Raw genomic sequence first — 22,316 nt, forward strand, 5'->3', positions numbered from 1 at the left:
ATATGCGAAAAGAAAAAATGTTTAACAAAAACAAACCAAGAACTTTTTAATAACAAAGTTTTTTTACGATTGAAAATGTGGAAAAAACGTTGCGGAGAATTAGTTCACTTTTATCGAAATTAATCTGGCGTTTTTAAAAAATGTTTTGATAGAGCAAAAAGAATAGGGAAAAATGGGTAGAAGCGGGCCACTTCTTTTTTAAACTTGATGTTGGACCAATTGAAAAATTTGGTACTAGAATTAAACATAAAGTGAAAAAAAATATACGATAAGGAACCCGAGGCAGCTTGGTGTGTTGAGTTTCTAATAGTAACAAAAGAAATATCAAAGTATCTCCAGATTTTTATAGACTTTATAATACACGTATACCTACTGATTCACTCCTACCTATACTGGGTAGGAGTGAACCATGAAAATGGAATGAGTGAGCCATAAAAATGGTAGAAGTAAACCATGAAAATGGAAGGAGTGAGTAATTAACTTTATTAATATTAGGACTGCAAATATTAATATAATCAAAAGTAGCAAAATAGCACTATAAAAGCATGTACAATATATTAGCAATTTTTCTAATAACGATGAAGCATTGCATATAGGATGTTGGAAGTCTTCGCTGTTTTTCTAATACTTTTTTACTCAAATTTTAAAAGTTAAACTTGGTAATGTTTTCACGCAGAAGACAAGACTTTTTTAGCGTAAAATTTATGCAGTACGATTGAGCCGCGGTTCAGTCCTATCCGAGTAGGAATGACTCATTCTCCCCAAACAAAATTGGATTAAATATTAATTGCTCAATAAGCAAGTGGATTATGTGTAAAAACACTTTTTCTTAGTTTATATATTGTGTGTTAGATACTTTTCAACCACTGTCTCGAAACAATGTCTCGCAATAACCGGCATGTTCTTTAAAGAGCTTTCAAGAAGTACGCAATGAGATCAATGGTTCCTACATTTTTGTTTGTTTTAATGAATTTTACTGAACAAATAACTATATAGGCTATAAAACATAATTAATGAAGGGGTCTTGCAACAGACATAATTTTATTAATCCAAACTTAGGCTATTTTGAAAATTTTGAAGCTTATGATGACCATGGGCTTGCGCAATACCACAGCGATGATCCTAATGATAATGGGTATTTACCTGATGACAATGATGACAATGAGAGCCTGAGAAAATAGTTTGGAAAATTAAGACACCAATTAACATACAGTAGGAGAAGCAATTAAAAGAAACTCAAGAAAGAAGCTTAAAAACTTTACGGTTCAAGAATGTTAAGAAAGTTAAAGTAAAGAAAAGGGTTGGAACCAAATCAGGAAAAGTAGTGCCGTTCGCTCAACTTCATAAGTGAGCGTTGTAGCTAAACAAAATATCCCGTGCAAGGGTAAGAATCTTCTATGGCAATATTCAACAAATACCTTAAGCCTTATTTTTAGGTGAAGAAGCCAACAAATTTGTTTTTAAGTTATTTGTCCGATGTGGTATGAGAAGTATTACATGCCATTTTCACTTGCATTACAGCAAGCTACAATACAATACAATTACAGCAAGGTACAATACAATTACAGCAAGGTACAATACAAATACAGCAAGCTACAATACAATACAATTACAGCAAGGTACAATACAATTACAGCAAGGTACAATACAAATACAGCAAGGTACAATACAATTACAGCAAGGTACAATACAAATACAGCAAGGTACAATACAAATACAGCAAGGTACAATACAATTACAGCAAGGTACAATACAATTACAGCAAGGTACAATACAATTACAGCAAGGTACAATACAAATACAGCAAGGTACAATACAATTACAGCAAGGTACAATACAAATACAGCAAGGTACAATACAAATACAGCAAGGTACAATACAAATACAGCAAGGTACAATACAAGTAAGAAGTTGATTTTATTAGATCATTTTGTGTGAAACTGTGTGAAAAATTGCCAGCAGGTCAACACTTTAAATAGTATCTCGATAACTCTTTTACTTTTTCGGACTTTTGAAACCTTAAGATGCTCTATCAACAGCAACTCTGTCAATAGGAGAGGTTAATGCAAGGCGTTGTGATAGTAAAAGTTCAGTTGATTCTAATTCAGGATTTTTGGTAGTTTGTTGGTATAACAGTTCAACCGTGCAGTTATCAGCCACGCATATTTAAGTGAATTCAATTTTCAATTTCAGCTATATGCAAATATGACAAGTAGACACACACAAATATGGGCATACCATGCCCAGCTATTGTCAAGGAGTACAACCAACATAGGACTAAGATTGATTTATTTGATATGCTCATGATACTTTACCGTTTTGACTACCACAGTTGAGAGTGTTACTGTCGCATTTTTTACTAGTTATTCATTCTTTGTTATCAATGGCTGGCTTCTATACAGGCGTCACTATGATCAGAAACACGTTGCATCAGCGAAGGTGCTTACATCGCTGTTAGCATGCTTACATCGCTGTTAGCATGCTTACATCGCTGTTAGCATGCACGTTTTCTCAAATAATTTTAAAAAAAGAAATCTTCTTTAAAAAATGTAAATTGGGATAGTTCCTATTATGAGCAAAGTATACATATGCCTTAAAAAAACCTTGAAATTTAATTGCGCACGAATGTTAAGAACTGAAAAAAGCAGCTGTCGATAAAGGAAAAATTGAGAATTTTAAAGTCAAAATAAAATAAAATCTGATCGTAGAATTTCCAGATTTTTTTTAATATTGAAATTTAGTCTATATACAACCTAACAAAGGAAGTTTTACTGAGCATTCAATTTTTTTACTTTATGTTGATGGCTTACAAGTGATGACAATATTGTACTGCTTTTGGCTGGTTCTAAACTATGTATATGTGCTACAACTCAAGGAGCTAGCGTTGTTTATAAATTCATATTCTCTAAATAGTTGCTGAAACCTGGTTTGGAGATGAAAATGTGGTTGAAAATACTCCTTTCACCTTTTACAAAGAAGAGAATGGAAATTTGAAATATATCTAGCACCTTGGGGTTATGTAAAAGATCTATCAACTTATTCTCAGACATCTTGAACCACTAGAAAGGTCCAAAGTTATCTAAGCAAAAATTATAAATACTTTAAATCTAAACAGTAAAAAAACATACAATCATTTTCAACATTTTTTAAGGCAAAGGACTACAGAGTCAACATCAAAGTAGCCATGACATGATATCAAGAACAAATAGAAGACCTGCAAAGAATGAAGTATAAGTAAGAGAAACATGTAATGTATATATATATATATATATATATATATATATATATATATATATATATATATATATATATATATATATATATATATATAAGTAGCTTTACTGATTTCAAAAAATACATATATGAAGTTTTTATATATCTAGGGATAATAACATTACAGTATTTATCTTTGGTGATTATGAGTTTCTTTGTGCACTTTATGGTATTTCAGAAGCTTCATGTGAGTTATTATAAAAGAAATTCGACATTAAAAGGTGAATTGAATTTGAATAACTTGTAGTATTTTTTTGACATGAAACTTAGTAAAGAAGAAAGAACAGAAATAGAATGTTTCTCACTTGAAAGTCTTCAAACCGATTATCAAAGGTTTATGTAAAACGAGGATCTCAAGAAAGATGCAAAAAATTTAAATAAAGTCATACCAGAACCGATTTTTAAGGTACCTCTAGATCAGTTAAAATTATTTCTCTCATTTAACTCAATTTTAACTAGTGATAATTGATTTGCTGTACAATGTCACTAAAAGTTAATTCAATTTTTTAAAATTATAACTCATGCACATACATTAGTATCTAGGTTTCTTTACCAATTCTGCACATTGTTATTTGGATTTATCTTAAATGTTTCAACAGATTTGTAGAAGAAGCCCATGAAATTGGATATTTTAATGGTGTCGGTATTATTAAAAAATAATAGCAGCATCTGTTCTGAAAATTATCGTGAATTTGTATCAAAGCAAAAACAACTGTCAGATCTTCAAAGTTCTATTTTTAATCTTGATGAACAAATTCAGCAAAACTAAAACTGTTAATCCTTTGATTTTCAGTGTAATATTTGATTAAATACATGTACAATGAAAAAACTTTCAGCGTAAATAAATAAACTATTAATGTGCCCATAAACATGCAGAGTCAGCAATTAATATGTAATTTTAACTGCATTTTTAAACAATAATTTCCTCTTAACTAGTCATAGTTTGATTCTAAATTTTTGCAAAAAGGTTGAACATGTTGATAAGAGAATTTAATCGGAATCATTATCATAGCATTTATAGATGAAAAATGGTGGCATTTTCAATAATGGTTTTTAACTTTATTGTAAAATCTGTGCTGTCAATATCATTATCAAGAACAGCAAATTGTAAGAACATTATTTTGGTTAAACCCCTCCAAAGTAACCTGCTAACCAGTGTGCAAGTATTTAAGGTATAATCTCCAAGTAGTTAAAAAGATGTCCTTTTTCAAAGTTGAAAAACTCAGAAAACATGAAAACAAAATAAAATCTCTCTGAAACATTCAAGACACATGTGAGTTATCATTACAAAAACATTTTCTTATGTCTGAAATTTTAGCTCATTTTTTTACTTAGAAACATATAAACATTATACATTTTTGAAATCTACAATAAATATATTATTCAAATTTGTAAAGTAAAATATTTGGAAAATTTTGATATTTTATAGGCTAGTACTACTTTTAGCACATTATATTATATCTGGATAATTCCTGACCAATCTTTCCTCGTGGAAACTACTAATTAACTAATCTTAATTTAAGCAATTGTAATACTTCGATAGACAAAACAATGTAATACTCTGGAGCTTGAATCTACACTGAAGAAAGGTGAGGGACCATGCACACAATAGATTGAAGTAATATTGCAAGAACTGAAACTTTAGCGATAAGCATACCATGGAAAATGTTTTATCGGAAATCATGTGCATAAGGTGCTTTAGATTTCTTTTATAAATAAATTTATTCCAAATCTGAAACATTTTTATTAATAACAATAATAACAAGAATATAAAATCATCTTTTAAAGAGACATTTTTTTTTTTTAGAAAGACTCAATGCTAAAGTTATGTAATTCTATTCCAAAGCTTGTTTATGATGAAGTATTCTCTGGGACAAGTCTGTACAAGAATAAGTCTGCACAAGAAAGCAGTCAAAATCATTACAAAACATAAACTACACTTTCATAAATTTTCTGCATGCTATAGCATATTCTACTCAAAAAATAAAATGACAACAGAAATATTAAATGAACTTAGAAAGTTTTATTTGATTTTTTTTTCTTTTTCTTTCTGTCTATAATGAGTTTCTCAAAGCGCTTTGGAACTTTATTGTATTTATAGTTATTAAGGTTGAAGAGTATACTGAAACTACAACAATGTCTAGCAAGATAATTTTGATGATTTATGATGATTTAACTTATAAAGCTGGGATTATAAGTACAACGTAATTCATGCTGCTATCATTTTTTCTTTAGAAAAAAATATTGTTGAATTGATGAATTTTTATCACTTAACTTGGCTTAAGGCTTTAGTGCCTCCGAAGTTACACATGTTGGAAGATCACGATATTCCATTTTTGAAAAAATGGGGCGCTGACTTTGGATTGTATGACGAAAAAGGTGGAGAATCAATTTATCTTGAGTTCAAGAATTTAAAGCGTATTTATCAATCTATCCCTTGCCCAACAAAGCGGTTAAAATGCATCCTAAAATTGTCACCATCAGAAAACTAATCCAAAAAGTAGGATGTTAATTCTAGAATCACGAAAAAGAAAGAGAAAAAACGAAAATTCTCATAGTTAAAAACACTTTTGGTAACAGCATTTTACATCTCTTAATAATATATAGTTCCTTTTTTCTTTTATTTGTCTCTACTAAAGGCAAATAAAATGTTGTTGTAATGATGAATAAGGTAATGCAGAAAAGCGCCTTTTTTGTCCATTAAAAAAAATTGAATGCTAAGAACAGCCATAAGAAATAAATAGAAGAAGGTCTCCTCAAACTATTTCAAGAAATATGGTCAGATTTCCACGATTAAAAACCTAAAATGCAGTTAAGTGTAATTAACCAGCCATCTTTTTCAACAACAAATGTTAACGAACGTTTAGATGTTCCTTCTCTTGTTTTAAGTGTTTTAGTACACAACTGGGTTATCGTTAAACTAACTTAAGTTAAAACAGCAACAAAAAAATTTATTTATTTTTGAGAATATGCAATTACATGGTTTCCAGAGAAAAATTATTTTCGTTGCGAAGGGCCGTAACCATTTTGAAAGCGTTGATTTTTTTGTGGAAACAAACTCAGTTTGATATAATTTCTACCAGAATATTCATTATTGGTTTTCCATGTGCTGCATTGATTACCTGAAATTTTTGCGCATTTTCCAATTGCTTAAAACTAATCCTGTTTTTCCTACTTAAAATCGTCTCTTATGCTCGATATACTCGGTATTCTGTCATTTTTTTTATCGCCAAGTACTCGAAAGAACCTGTATATTTGATTATTACCTGTATAATTTATCTCAAAATTGTAAAGTGCGATTTTACAGTTGCAGTCTTGTAAAATTCATAAAACTTAGGTGCAGCGTAAAAATTCCATTTTAAAATTATTATTTTACAGGAAGAAAACGATAATCCGTTTGGATTATCGTTTTCTTCCTGTAAATTCGTTTTCTACCTGATAATCCGTTTGGATTATCGTTTTCTTCTTTTGGATTATCGCTTTAAAGAAAACGATAATCCGTTTGGATTATCGTTTTCTTTAGATAAACGTGTATTTCTTTGATACACGTGTATTGTGAAATTAAAATGGAAAAAAGAAGCCACCAGAGCAACATTTACATGCTTTTACTAAACATTCTATGCAACTTTGTAATAAAATAGTTTCTCACGCAGATCTCTCATGTAAAAGCTGCACAGAATCAAAAGTAGTTCTTATTTTCCATATTTATCTGCTACCTTATCCTCAATTCTCTATTTAGAAAGCGATGAACTTCACAGCACAGTATTTTTGATCAACAACAACGAAATATGCGCGAAATTATGACGCGAAAAAACAATAGCAACGATAGCAATAATAGCAATAATAGCAACAAAACACACAAAAACATAAACCATTATGAGCCCCGTTATGAGCCACGTATAACAAAGTTTTTTTTCATCAAAACATAAATCAAAGATTGATTCAAAAAACGAATCCAACTATCTGTTTAACATGACAGAGATACTTTGAATCTCCTCGGGGGTAACATCGGACAAAAATTCAGATTCTAAAATTATTTCTTGGTCGACTGGTGTAGTTTGTTCAGATCTGCCACTACCAGTGAGCATGATTATGGGTGTCGCTTGTAAAAGATGAGCGACAATATCAACGCAGCGTCTATTGTGCCATTTAATAATGAGCTCAACACTTGCATTTTTGTCAATTTCTGTTGGTCCAAACAGTAGAACTTCAAGCATAAGACGAATGTCTCTTAATGTTTTTATTGTATGCGTGTAAGATCCAACTAAGTAATTAATAACGATTTGTAGATAGCGAGTGTAAATACTTTTTATTGTTAAAGTAGGTAATGTCGCTTGCAGCATTGGAACGTCGTGAGCTTCCCGCAACTCGTCATGGTACGGGCAGTGAAGCAATTCGTATAGAACAAACGCAAGCTGATGACAAACAGTTGTTATCATGCTTCCTTTTTCCTGGAGCAAACTTTTCATCCCGGGTAACTCCGCTACAATAATTGAAGGACACTTGTTTGGTTTCTTTCTCGGTGAAAGTACTACAGAATGCTCTCCTGTGTCAAGGATGAATATATTTTCGCAACTCAGAGATGTTGTCTGCAAATTGTTCTTATAGAGATGCTGAATGCCTTTAACTGCTTGCAGAAGAATCATAGCAGCTTCACGTTCGTACGATTCAGGAATCACAGTATGCTTTTCGAGTGTAAGAGACACGTATTTAGACAGAGTCATTTTTGGTAACATTGGAGAGATGCAAACATAGTTAATTTGTATAGTCTTTGGTATGCCATCTTGCGGAGATTTGTTGTTTTGTACAATTTTATGGCATATATGTAAACAGTTCGGATGTAGAGTTGATTTTATATAATCTGCATTTGAGACATCAGACATCAGTGAGTGATTTAACTAAATGCAAAAATAAACACTTTAATTAAAGGAAGATGGAATAGTTAAAAAGTGAGTTCTAGAAAAACAACTCACCCAAGCACTATACAACTTATCTCCTCGTTTTACAGGGAGGACGATGTAATTAGATAGACCCAACTGTATGGGATCTTTCTTTCTCTCAAAATCATCCCATCCAAGTTCATTCAAAGAGTCACAACTGCAACGAAGCGTAGAAACCTGACGGGCAATTTTTTCGACCGCTTGCTTATGAACCTCGATTATTTTATTATAACTATCGTCCGCATGTCTTAATGGCGTTCTTCGCAAACAGTTAGAATTCACATGCTCTGTGAAGGCTTCCTTTTTCTGTGTTGTAGTAAACTCTGTATCAGAGTTGGAATTAGAACTTTTTATCGACATACTTTCTCCAAACATTGATGAATCAGACGAATTGCAACGAAGGCGATCGTCTCTACTGCTTTCAGTGTTTATATTGCAACCTTTAAATTCTTCGTGCTCTGAAACTGAAACGAACTTTTGGTCAATAGGATTTGATAAACTACTTGAAGTCGACGCTCGGACGCCTGAATGGCTAACAAACACATCGTTGACTACACCTAAACACAAAAGTTGTGTAAAGTGTATTGCAAAATATTCATAAAACCATGTAAGAAAATAGAGATTTAAAGAAAAAAAGATCGGGAAAATCGTTATTTAACGAACAGATTTTTATAACTGTTTCACCTGTGTCGTTAGATCGTGTCGGTTTTCTCGGAGGTTGCATGTTATTTTTTGAAAAAGGAAAGTTTATATAGTTTTCGTCGTTGTCACTACTTGCGCTAGAACTTGATTTATCTCTTTTATAATTATTTGCTGGATTTAATGTCTGAGTGGCTGGAGGCAGTATTCTGTAAACATAAGGGTCAGAAACTCGCCTTGCTAATTTTATAGGACGACTTCGTTGACCCATACTGGGGCTGCAAGTCTGAAAAGTTTCTGATGGTGCTATTAAGTCTGGTTGAGTGTCCGTAATAACGTGACAGCTTGTGGTACTTCGATTTCTACCTTTTTTCATAAAACTGAAGCTAAATACACGCCTTTTAGACGTTGGCGTGAAATAAAAAGAGTTTTGTCGCGTAATCTTATTGTTATTAACACTGTGTAAGTCCTGTAAACTGTGTGACATAAGCGTGCTGTCGCTACGTCTGTATAAAAAATTTCTATCTGACACAAATGAATTTATACCATAGTGAGTTGAAGTTGGTGTGGATTGTTGTTCACGAACACCGCAATACTCGAAATCAATTTTCGAACCATCTTTTTTGGAGGAAAGTTTTTGAAAGAACTTCTTAAGCTTCGATTTTTTCTTCTTTTCTCGATCTAAGGTCATGGTATGCAACTGGTACACTGTATCATTCGTTTGTGAGCCAAAAGGCACATCGACGGCAAAGTTATCAAACGGATCTATAAATTATACAACATAGAATTATAAATACTAACGGTTAAATCTCATTCCGTTCTTCCGTTCATCTAAACCGTTTCATGAATTGAATTTTGAAATTGATTCTCTGCAGCAAAATAGAGAAACAACAGTCTAAAAATCAAATATACGCTTAGACAAAACAAAAAAACTACGCCACGATCAGTCCTTTCGCCATTCGCACAGCAAACGTTAGAACGCAAATCCTTTAACACGTAAACTCTGCTAACAACTTCTATGAAGTTAATGAGTTTTAAAAGTTGAACAAAACTTGCTGCGTCAAAAATAAAGGATTAACTTACTCCAACAAGCAGCATGAAGAAGGAATTAGAACGCTTTGTCGGAATTGATTTCTTTACAAGGAAGAAAAAAAAAGTAAACAATATTCTAATAAAATTTTCAGTTGTAAAACAAATTTCACCTAAAAAAAAGCCTTGTATTAAACTGAAGCGTCCAACAAAACCTCTCTAAAAGAACGTCTTCGCTAAAAGAACGTCCTCGTTTAAAAGTCGAGAAGCAAGCGCACACAAAACTCCCTCAGAAATTAAAACAATCCACGGTTTTATTGAAACGAGAAGTGCAAGCAAAACAAAACGATAAAGTGTTTGAATCGTCTTTTTGAATGACGCAATAAATTTCTTTTACATCGTATTATTGTAATTTAAAAGCGCCAAAAGTTTTCGAGAAGTAAGAAATATATAATTAAAAAGGAAGAGATTTAAACGTTGAGAATTGTAGTCATAGATGACGTCTCTAATTTTAATACAAATGCTAACAATCTTTATTATTTCCTATTTTAAAAAAGAATGAACTTTACACAAATGACACGCACAAATAATGCCTCTCCTGATTATGGCAGAGAAAATAAGGCATGCTAAGGCAAAATGCTAAAAATATTTAATACAAACTGCATCAAGAAAACAGCATGTAAATAGAGAAACAAAAAGATAATTTTGTCAGTAAACAAACGGAAATATAAGTATTTGCTTAAGTGTCTTTACACAAGCAATCCAAAAGCGCGTGAAAAATAATTTTCTTGAAGCTAAAAAGAAAGGGGAAAAAAAAAGAAGACATTTGCATTTAAGCATACGTACATATTTATGATTGTTATTAGCATAAATATTATTTTAAAGGTTAGTTATGCTGTTGAAGTTTTTTTTTATGAAAAAACATGGCACTTAATTGATATATGTATGTTATCGGAAGTTTAAGTTATCGTTTTTTATTACATACTACAAACTTACTCAATACCACAACAACATCACATAGATGGTCATTGAACTTTTTTGTCGGTAGGAACCAATTTGATAAATACACTCAAAAAAGTTTTTCTCGAAACTTTTAAACGTTTCACAACAAAGGTTTTTTTTTTTCGTTTACTTAAAAAAATTCTTGTTCAGGGTTAAGCTGATGATTAAAAAGCTTGTGATTACTCCGTAATCTCATCAAGAGAAAAAGACATCCCATCAATGAAGCTTTTTGTAATAGGTACTTTTAAAAATCATTTTCCGCCGCCCTTGGTAATTCTATAGAAATATGATGTGAGTAAATATTAAAAAATCCTTAGAAAATGCAAACCGCTAGTACATAATCAAATAATCTTCGAATAGGAGCTCTCAGGGATACAAATGCTGGTTAAAGCAACGAAAAAAAAGTCGCTTAATTTAAAACCAGTTGGATCCGAAAATTTGAAATTTTGAAACCCATTTTCACACATAAAAAAAGTTATTAGGTTATTTATTTCATCTGACTATTTTTATCTTTCCATTATAAAACTTATACTTTAGTGTTAAATACGAAACAATAATTTTATGAAATCATAAAAAATTTAGATTTTCAAGTTGACGCAAAGTTTATAGAAAAGTTTTTAGCGTAAAATGCCTGTGCATATTGTTTATGAAATCCTAATCTTAAACTTCACATTAAAAAAAAAAAAAAAAAAAAAAAAAAAAAAAAAAAAAAAAAAAGCAAAATTCATTTAGAAAAATCATACAAACACAACTGTTTCTGTTCGACATTGATTCTGTATTTTAAAGACAGTGTTAAACTGTGAAGACTCCTGATAAAAAATTCCAAATAATGAACATTACGGCTGGCTAAAATACAGTTTTATATCCAATTGTACTATAATCTCTTGATTAATTGACTTAACTAAGATTGGCAGAAACTTCTTTTCGGTTATCATGTTAAACAATAATGTAATTAATGCTTTTCTTGAGGATTTATTTTCGTGATAAAACTTGCACCAAATGTATGAAACGCATGACAACTTTATTGACAATCTTTTTTATTTTTTTTCCTTCAAGCTTATTTTCCACACAGATAGCAAAAAAAACTTGGATTAACCCTTTTTAAAAAATTATCATTCACATTTTCTACTTTCGTGGCTCTTATTTTTGTATTTCGAAATATGTGCATTTTTTAAAAGAATTTCAGTAATATCCAAAAACTGAATGAAAAAAAGAAGAGAAAAGAAGAAAAAAAGAAGAAGAGAAAAGAAGAAAAAAGAAGAAGAAAAGAAAAGAAACTGACGAGCTCTATCTTGTTGCATCTACAAATAAATTCAAATTTGATTGTTTTGATTTAAAGAAAGACATACCACCATCTTTAATGGACACTTGATTCAAACTTTCTGGTTTAGGCGATTTATGCAACGTTTTCAAGGATTCATCGTTTATTTTATTCATAACATCATCACAAAAAGATTTCTCAGAAAGAAAAAAAAAATTTATGATTAAAAAGATATAATAATAACAACAATTTAAAAAGATATAATAATAACAACAATTTACTTAAAAAATAACAATATTTAACAAGATCTAAATTAAACAATTATTTAACAAATAAAAAAAACAGCAACTATAATCTAAAATTAAACAATTATTTAACAAATAACATAAAAAAACAGCAACTATAATCTAAAATGGAAAAAAGTTATAGATTTGAACTCTAAGATGACAAAAATTTATTAGATTTAAACTTTTAAATAAAATAACTATGTAAAACAAAGCATCAGATATATGTACCTTTTCATAATAGGAAAGCTCGCTCTCATCTAAGCTCGATGTCCCTTCATAATCTTTTGGCGTTTCCTCTCCTTTAGATAAGAGTAACAAAGGATTGTCCAAATTTAATGATCTATTACTAACAGGTGAACTAGTTGTTGCAAGTGTTTGCTTTATCTTTCGAGACTCTTCTACAAATAAAAAAGGATCATCCATCATTTGCAGGTTGTAGTCTTCATTTTTGTCAGTATCTGTATCTAATCTTCTTTCTACACCTATACCATATTCTTTCATGAAACCTGTAAAATCTTCATTCATTTGTAAAACCTGTGATTGTTCCATGTAGCCATTACATTCATCTTCTACTATAAGATCTTGTACAGAGCACTGATCTTCTTCAGACTCATTCTCCTCAAACACAATTTCATGAGTATCATCTATGTGATTGCTATCTTTTTGCTTCTTTAAAATTTTATCATCTAAAGTTATTTTTTCTTCTAAAACAACTTCACTATTCTTTAAAGAAAGCATGTTAAAAGATAAGGGGCTATAACTTCGTGCAAGAGCAGAGGGAATCTTCCCAATTGTAGGATTTTTTAAGGTCTTTTTCTCTTGATCTTCTTGTTCTTCACAACTAGTACTATTTTTATGATGGTAATGATTGTTTACATCAGATTGACTACGTTTAGTTTTTTTATAAGATATCCTTTTTAACATTTCTTTATTTATAAGATTGGGTCCTGTTATTCTTAAATCATTTAATGCAACATCAGGTTCAGTTGGTGAGGTTGTTTCTTCATTTGGTAAGCTATTTGATGTTGCAACATTGAGAACATTTTCATCAGACAATACATTACTTGAGTTTTTAAGAGAAGATTCAGAAAGATTAACTCTGGAACCCACATTTTTTGATTCACTATATTTGTATAATACGCTGCTTGAAGGTTTTAATGAAAATGTACTGTAACTTGAGGGGGCAGGTAAACTTGAAAATCCCTTAGGATCTTCTTTATTTGAAACTGATAATTTTAAGTTAGAAGTTTTCATAGACAAAGTAGAATTTGACTTTGACTCAGAACTTGTGTCAGAATTTGGTTTAGGGGCAATACTTGGCTTGTTTACACTTGAAAATTTACTTAGCTTTGAAACAGATGCAAACTGAGAAACAGCCATTGTTTTGTTAGGAACATATTGTACTTTTTCTGATGTACTAACATCAATTTTAGGTCTTTCAATTGATTCTAATGACAACTTTCGTTTCTGTTTTACTAGTTCTGTACTTTTTTTCTCTTCTGTGTTACTATTATCAGTTGTAGATAAGGAAGAGAGTGACCGTGGAATTGACAGCGTTGATGGTATCTTAGAAAACTTTATTTTATCAGTTTGCTTACCTTTTTCAGTGGAAAACTCATTTACTATTTTTAAGTCTTGCAACTGTTTTCCTGATTCTATGTCCAATCTTGATTGTACAAAGCTATTTTCAGTTCTTTGAGATACTGAACTAACAGGAAATGGTAGTGACAAAAAACCACTTTTTGCAGGAATCTTCTCAAGATTTTTACCTGAATTTATTTGCAACTTCTCAGGCTTTTTGTATTCTTCTTTTTTTGGAGTGCTGTATGCCTTACTTAATGTTGTACCTGCTTCGGTCAAATGAAACTTATGCTCAGCCATATTGACAGTTGAATTTGGTGGAAAATTATCTGTAGTTGAATAAGAACTGTGAGGAGACATACGTGGGAGAGCTACTTTGTTGGGAAATCTTCCTTGAGATTCCTTGATTTCTGGTTGCTTTAATCGAGTTGTTGCCATACTTGGTGATTTTAGCTGCATTGGAGGTCGTAAACCACCACTGTAATTTCTCGGAGCTAAAGTTTTTTGTATGAATTGATAAAGTTCATTAATATTTAATTAAAAATGATTATAGAAATTATTCATAAGTATTTGTACAAACAATAATTAATGTGCGTAATTTGTGAAAGAATACTCTTGTAATATAAAAGTTTTTTTTTTTTTTTTAAAAGATATAGAATATATTTAAAGAACCTTTGAGAGTTGATTGTTGGTGACACAAAGATGTGGAGGTTTTAATAACCAATATAAAAGCATAAAAAGTATAAAACAGAATGATTAAAAAGAGTGTTACCTTGCATATTCCGCTGAGTTATTTGATTAATTTTAAATTTAACACAGCCTGAGGATGAATGTTGAGAAGACGTTGGTCTGACTGAAACAAAAAAATTTAAATGATTTTTCTCCAGTCTATTTGTGCCTGAAACGTTAACTGTTTTTGTTTTTAAATCTTTGTGACTTTTGCGACTTATAACAAAGAAAAAGTAATAATTTAAGTTATCAATACAAAAGAAAAATCATAAAACAACAGTGTTTTTTGTTTGCAAGAAAAATTGTCTGTTAAAAAAAAGACGTTTTATGGAGTAGGTTCTTGAATATGTAGCGAGATATAGCCATACTTTTTGTAAAACAATTTCTTTTAAAACTACAAACGAAAAAACCAGATGTCTTTTTGAGTAGAACAAAAAACAATTGAGGCCACGAAACAAAAAGGTATAACAAAAATTTCCTCAACCAAAAGGAATAAAATGGTAGTATAGAAAATATAGAATATAGAAAGAAAAAATGGCCGGTGAAATGGTCACAACAAAGTAAAAATTTAAATAGATTTAGTAGATAAATAAATCCAACAGCTAAGTGAGCGAAACCGACAAAAAATAACGTCGTTCCTTCTCAGACACGCGTGGAAATTTCTCAGACACGCGTGGAAATTCTTATAGCTGATAAAATATTTTGAATTTACCAACGAGGCGCGTTTTTCTAAGATAGCAATTTACACTTGTAAACGCCACAAAATGCAAATAAAAAAACTCCGATAAATTCTTTCTTGAACTTATTTTCATTACTTACACACTAAAAATGTTTACAAAAGATTCTATTGAAGATTTTTAATATTTAATAATTTGTTGAACTTGAAACATGGAAATTCCTTCCTTGCGTCATTTGATAACCAAAAAACAAATTTCAACATTTACAATTATTTCCTTTATCGATGAATAAAATCATGAAAATGGAACTCAGTATGCACGACATCATTTCAAAATTTTGTAATTTAACCAGTTAAAAATGGTGGAGTCAAATAGTCTTTGAATATCGAGCACTCTCAATGCTACAATTTTTACTTTTTTAAAAGAATTTTGAAACTAGAAGTGAAAGACTTATCGAATGTCTTAGAAAAAATCACAATCGAAGCTTTGAATGAAAATTCCTTTGAAACCTTTTTAAAAAGACCGCAAATAAAAAACGTAGAGATGGAATGTTAAGAAACGCCATTTTCGCATAAATTTTATGTTGCATTGTATTTAACATCAGAAGAATCTCAAATTTAGTAAAAAGCGATAAAGCAGTATCAGAGTAAAAATATAATTGCTTTAACACCATTTCTTTATACCTTGTCAGGTTGAAGCGAAAGTTTTGAATAAATTTGATGTTTTAGTTTCAGCTTCTTTTAAACCGAAGGATGACAAATTTAAAGAAATATTTGCTTTTTCCACTTCAAATTAAAAAATAAAAAAACTTTTCTTTTTTCTTTTACAAACAAAATTGGTATTTAAGAGACATTTAATGTGGTAACCTTGTTAAAGAAAAATTTAAATGGGATTATCTTAAAATAAATTTAGTTTTTTAGCCATCAACGACTACTACGCTTTTTTTTTTTTTTTTTTTTTAAAGAAAATGTTTCTTTACAAAACATTTTTAAATATTATATTAGGTATTGTGTGAAATAATTTAAAACTCGCATGCTTAAAAAAAGTCGAAAGATCAAAGTCTAGTAAAAGAAAGAAATGTCGCAATCATAAAAATTGAAGCAGTGCTATTCGACGTTGAATATCTTGATCATACAAAAAAATCTCTAAGTATCCTATAGAGTGTTTTATTTACAAAAGGTATATTTGCCAATAATACAGAAGTCGCAATAACAAAATATAGTTTGCATAAGTTTCGATTTCCTGTGTCTCGTTTGATCCTTTATTTTTTTTAGCAAAGAAGCCTTGATTCTGCCACTGCTGACAGTATTTTGAGTAAAATTATTCTTTTATAAAACATTTAAGAATTCATTTTAACCGATGATCAGCAACAAGTTACTCAGGTCGCGAAGCAGAATTTTTTAAAGCGACATTCTTGAAGGCGTAACAATTAGAAGAACATTCCTAAACGGTTTTAATTGACGTTTTGAATGACGGGTAATATTTGTAGTCAGCTAAATTTCAGCTGGTGAAGAAAATTGAAATTGAATGAGACGACCACAAAACTAAAATGCTGAGTAAAACAGGATCCGGTTTTTACTGAATAGCAAAAACTCTGGTTTCGTTTTCTTTTAACAGTTGAAATATCTCAATGTATTAATCAGCAGATCTTTAAAGCTTATGTAATATCTTTTAGAATTAAAAAGTTGCTTAGGTAAATTTATTTTCTAACAAAAATAGATGTTACACTGATCTAGTTGATAAAAACCCAACACTCTACGTAACTGTATACTTAATTTTTTACACATTTCAAAAATATTGAAAATTACTCGTTTGTAGCTGAACTCAGAGTTTAAGTTGTGTGCAATGTAGAGAATTAGTGTAAAAGAAAGGAAAAATAGACGTACAACTTTATATCTTGAGGATATTTTTTCACGACTTCAATGGGTTATTTTTATTTATTAATAACAAAAAAACAAAAAAAACAAAACAAAAAAAAATTCACCTTAAACTTTAATTAACGATTAAAGGATAAGAACTTTAATTAACGATTAAAGGATAATTTTTGGCTCGATTTAGTTAGAAATTATTATTCTACAGTACGTTTTTTGAAGTATTATACTGATTAGCAAGTACTGATATTTTTCTTGTTCACAAAAAGTTGCATAAACGCATGACGCAAATGAGAATTGAGCATGGCTGTGACCTATAATTATCGGCAGCTGTTTGCTTACAAAAAAATATAAATTTTATTTTGAAATTTTATGATGATATTGTAAGAAATACAACTGAGACTGTATTTCTAGTTGCCTTTCTTATATCAGCAAAAGCTATTGTTATTGAGTTCATCCACTTTAAAATTGGTTTCAACTGACCTGTGTAATTAATTTATCTAACAAAATATTTATAATTATGTGAATTTTTATGTTTCTCTTTCTTAGAAACATCAACTCTACAATATATATATATATATATATATATATATATATATATATATATATATATATATATATATATATATATATATATATATATATATATATAGCCGCTTTCTAACCCAGGCTCGGCTATTCAATTGAAGCGAACAAAGCACTTAGGAACTCTATTAAGGAAATTCGAAGAAAAAATATTTATATTGGTTACAGTAATTATTTTGTTAATTTTTTACCGATCGTTTGTTTATACACACATAAAATTTACATGGCCCACATAGTATCAACATGTACATATACGCATAACATCATTATTAGTAATTATTACTATTATAATCTAAAATTGGTTAACGATGATTTTTTAATTATATTTTCTGTTGGTTATTTTTAAGTTTTACTAGAAATGGATAAAAAAAAAAAAAAAGCAAACAGTAAATAAAACTTTTTAAAAACAGCATCCTCAGCAGCTCCCTCGATAGTTATCAGCAGAAATCACCTGAATTCTTTAATTATTTAAAAAGAGATTTTTTTAAAAAAAAAAAGGATATTTAACATTTTTACATTCAATACCTGTGTTCAAAAAAACATATCAATTGATCATAGCTTCTTCATAAGTTTATAAGGTAGATAAAAAGTAGATGTAAGTTAGATATAAGGTAGATATAAAGTAGATGTAAGTTAGATATAAGGTAGATATAAAGTAGATGTTGCACTTGAACTGTTTGAAGTTAACAGTGCCAGAAAGTCAAATCCGTCATATATACAATTAGCAATGTCAATCGATATGGTATTATCTCCATAAAATATATTTTTTATCTGAAGAATCCTTTTAGTTCTAAACTCAAAAAAAAAAAAAGAATTATCAAACTTCTTTATGAGATTTTTTAATGACAAATATAGTGTGCAGCAACCTAACTATTGTCACCAGATAAAATGTTTTCAAGACATGTCTTTAAGCTTCAATGTTGTTCAAAATGTTTATTATTAGAACAATCAATTCTCACATCTTGTTTTGATAAAACATTAAAATTTAATTATTTTTCTAGATAGAGCATCTATTATGGACACAAAAAAACTAGCTCCGCTCATTTTTCAAAAATGTCAAAATCTTAAAATCATTTTGAAATCAAAAAAATCACGAGAAAAAAATTCTCTCAAAAATGTTTTTCACAAAAAAACTCGAAAAATTTCAACTTCTTTGTATTAAATAACAATCTTGACGATAAAAATGACGACAACAAATCCATGAAAGAAGAAGCTTGGCCTATAATAGTTCCTTTAACCTTTTGAATCAACAAATCTTTCAACAAATCGTTTTCTAAGTAGCACATGAGTAATTTTAAAAACCATTATAAAAAAAGAAACTTTTGATTTGTTAGTTGGATAAAATCGCCAGACGAGTTGTTTTTTGAAGAACTCCTTCAAGTTCGACAAGCTTATTTACTACTTATTTTATATTTCATGACTAGACTTCCTTTTTAGGAAAAGAAAATTAAGTGAAAAAAACTCTTTAAGTCTTCAAATGTACCACATGAAGTAAATGTGTACTAATTATTTGTGATTTTTATAGCGTCTATAACATTCATAACATCTATGTAATAGCATAATATACCTTTACACACGTTATATATGTGACTACATTGTGATATAATATATCGTAATATATTATATCACAATGTTGTCACATTATGTGTATCATCAACTCTAAAATATTTTATCAGTTTTTCTCTAATAAAGTTACATATAATTAAAAATAAAGTATTTTTTTAATTAGTTTTAGTCTTCAGTAATAAATTGTGTTTTTTACACAATCGAGATTAAAAAAGAACCTGAAACTATCGATGACCTACTTGTTAAATTATTTAATAAAAAAAAAAGAACCTTACTGCCAGCAACAGTTTCATTGAGATATAAGCTGTCGCTTGGTGCGTAAAAGCATGTTACAAAACATTTCGTCATACATTAACTCGTTAGAAAAAAACTATATCAATATTTAAGGTGCTAACTTAAATTCGGGAAAGTATTTTTAAAACTAAGTGCCTAAAAATTTACTTTCTTTGACGGCCAGAAGTAAAGCCTTTCGTTTCTGATTTGTTGGAAACTGCAACACTTTAGTGTTCAGCAAAAAATGTAAAAACTGTTTCGACCGATCACTATTCTCTAGGTCATTTAGTTCTTTTAAACTTACATCGATTTAGACGATTTTTTTTGGTTCGTTAAACTTAGTGAAAAAAACTTCGCCAGTACAAATTACAACGTAATGCGAACCTTAATTACCTTGTCACTAAGTCAAAAATATTCTTTGATCAGTGGTAAATAATTTAGTCAAAGTTCCCGCCAAACTTGTTCCCTGCAATGAAAAAAGTTATTAATAGCCTTTTAAGCGCTTATTAAGTATGTGCTAGTTATTGATTAACTTACACCCTTCCCCTCTCACACCATAAAAAAAAAAACAATTCTTTATCATTTTTACTTCACCCATTCGATTAGTACTTTCATTAGTTTATTGAAAATTCATCAGAATAACAAAAAATATTATTTCAATTTCATATTAACTCAGAAATTTCTAAACGCTATTCTTTGTAAAATAACAATGTTAACAAAAAAACAAAATAAAAATAATAGCTATCATTAATATTTGTAATAGTAATAACTTTAAAAAAAATGATATTTAAATAGAAATAGTAGTGATAGAATAATTACTAGTACAATTTTAACCACAAAAAATTCTTTGATGTGAACCGCGGGAACCATCTTTCTTTTCAATTAATGTCATAATTTTTAAGAACGTTCTTTCTTTAAGTTTTACAACGTCTGGTTATTGCGACATAATTAAACGAATTGATTAAGATTATCGAATTTTATTTTAAGGTAACAATAACCACCAGTAAAACATGTCGTAAAGTTGAAAGTTATTTTTCAAGTTTATGGAAATGTTAATAGGTCTTCCGATAGACTTGAAGTAACATAACAAGGCAACCTCTCGCGATCTCAAATAAAACAGATCAAAACAAATTTTTCTGTACTTTCTACAGATATTTGGTCACGACGCTATGGCGCAATTTCTCGGCATTGGAATAATAAAACCTTTTAGGTACAAAGCAGAATCACAAAAAAGTATAAATAATTGGCTATCTAGCTCTACGTATAAAAGTTTGACTGACTGGATGTATTTGTGAGCTTACTTAAACTAAATTTTTTAAAGATAAATTATTTAGTGAAAGAAGCCATACCATTATTTATTTTTAAGATTAAACCTAAGGTTTTAATCTTAGAAATGACTAAAAGAAATTGTCAAGAGGAATTAGTGAAAGAAAAACAAATTATTCAAGTCAAATAGCAACTAGCAAATAGCGAATAGCAAATGCGTGGAACTTCGAAAAAGCATGATAATTGAGAAATTTATAAAACATGGATCATGAAATTTATAAAACATGGATCATGAAGAAGCTGGAAAAAAATATTTACATAAATGTGAAAATATGTTCATTATAAAAACACTATTTAATGTATTCACTTGTAATACTTTAAAATTCTTCATGGGAGCAGTAAAAGAATAAACGCAGGTGTTTCCATAGTAGTTGAAAATATAACGAAACTGAAGCAAAAAAAAAAATTAATAAATAATATAAAAAATTTTAAAAATATTTCGACTTACACTTTCTTTCTTCTACTTGAGGTGACAATTCATTAACAGTAAATGGAGGTGCGGTGTAACATCGTATACGCGGTTGAGAATAAGTGCGTTCGTTAGAAATCTGACCATTAGACGCAATCAGGCTGTTAATACTTCTACTTTTTGCCAACTTAATAAAAAAGAAAATTCATTGTGTTTCAATCAAGAAATAGGGCAGAGATATTAGGATTTCAAAAATTATAGTGGCAAATACTTCTCTGATAATAAAATAAAAAACTAAATACAATAACATAGACAAAAATCGTGCATAAACATAAAAAACATTCGAGACTTTATAACTTTTATTCAAAAAAAGAAAAAAAAGGCGTTTGAAGTTTTATAAAGAAATTATATTTACCTTGGGAGGTAAAGTGATAAAATTCGGAGCATCTCCGTTAGGTTTCGCGTAACATCGTCCATATTCTCCATAATACTTACGAAGCTGTTTGTTAGTTGCAGTTTTCAGACAATTTGAGACTTCTTCATCGCTAAGTATGCAATGTGTAGTAAGATCAACAACAGAGTACGGTTTGACTTTATCTACAACTGGACTGGTTGACATGTTGTGTTTTTAAATTATTAAAAGCTAAATTTCATTTCATGTAAAGAAACTTTCAGCTGAAAGCGAGAAAAAAATATTTTCTTTGCTTATATTCTATGAGATCATAATGTCAAATTACTATTTATACCTATATATGTAATTGCTTGAAAACACAGATAATAAAGTGAAGATTTGCACCAATATTTGCATTCACTTTTTAAAAGTGAGGATTTATTCAAAAAATCTCAAAGACGTGTGTGATTTAAATTT

At 29.7% G+C, this 22,316-nt stretch overlaps 1 protein-coding gene and 1 pseudogene across 5 annotated transcripts; one reads left to right on the forward strand and one right to left on the reverse strand.

Annotated features, from left to right (window-relative positions):
• Positions 1-437: 437 nt before the first annotated feature.
• LOC149880119 (uncharacterized) lies at positions 438-5,872 on the forward strand (annotated as a pseudogene).
• Positions 5,873-7,099: 1,227 nt separating this feature from the next.
• LOC145195425 (uncharacterized) lies at positions 7,100-22,153 on the reverse strand. Of its 5 annotated transcripts, none has more exons than XM_080073266.2 (8): positions 21,864-22,153; positions 21,488-21,635; positions 14,785-14,865; positions 12,660-14,506; positions 12,233-12,341; positions 9,399-9,617; positions 8,247-8,770; positions 7,100-8,171 (listed from the first exon to the last, which is right to left on the reverse strand). In XM_080073266.2, exons 1-8 carry the CDS (start codon positions 22,065-22,067, stop codon positions 7,233-7,235), a joined length of 4,071 nt encoding a protein of 1,356 aa, XP_079929392.2. In that variant the 5' UTR covers positions 22,068-22,153; the 3' UTR covers positions 7,100-7,232. The 5 variants fall into 5 exon arrangements, with proteins under 5 accessions (XP_079929392.2, XP_079929389.2, XP_079929391.2 ...); XM_080073263.2 differs by having other exon boundaries at positions 8,898-9,617; positions 21,864-22,151; XM_080073265.2 differs by lacking the exons at positions 21,488-21,635; positions 21,864-22,153 and adding an exon at positions 20,107-20,179 and having other exon boundaries at positions 8,898-9,617.
• Between the last annotated feature and the right edge of the window lie 163 nt (positions 22,154-22,316).

Source organism: Hydra viridissima, unplaced genomic scaffold (genome assembly GCF_058129835.1).
Source record: "Hydra viridissima isolate aposymbiotic clone 2 unplaced genomic scaffold, HvirCarnegie_v1 scaffold_13, whole genome shotgun sequence".
NCBI lineage: Eukaryota > Metazoa > Cnidaria > Hydrozoa > Anthoathecata > Hydridae > Hydra > Hydra viridissima.

Bases quoted from the DNA above. Each gene is read 5' to 3' on its own strand.
- LOC145195425 (XM_080073263.2), bottom strand. From the start codon at position 22,067: ATGTCAACCAGTCCAGTTGTAGATAAAGTCAAACCGTACTCTGTTGTT. The intron at 8,771-8,897 runs GTGAAACAGTTA...TTTTGTGTTTAG, and splicing joins GACACGATCTAACGACACAG to GTGTAGTCAACGATGTGTTT. The intron at 8,172-8,246 runs GTGAGTTGTTTT...TTTTGCATTTAG, and splicing joins ATAAGTTGTATAGTGCTTGG to TTAAATCACTCACTGATGTC.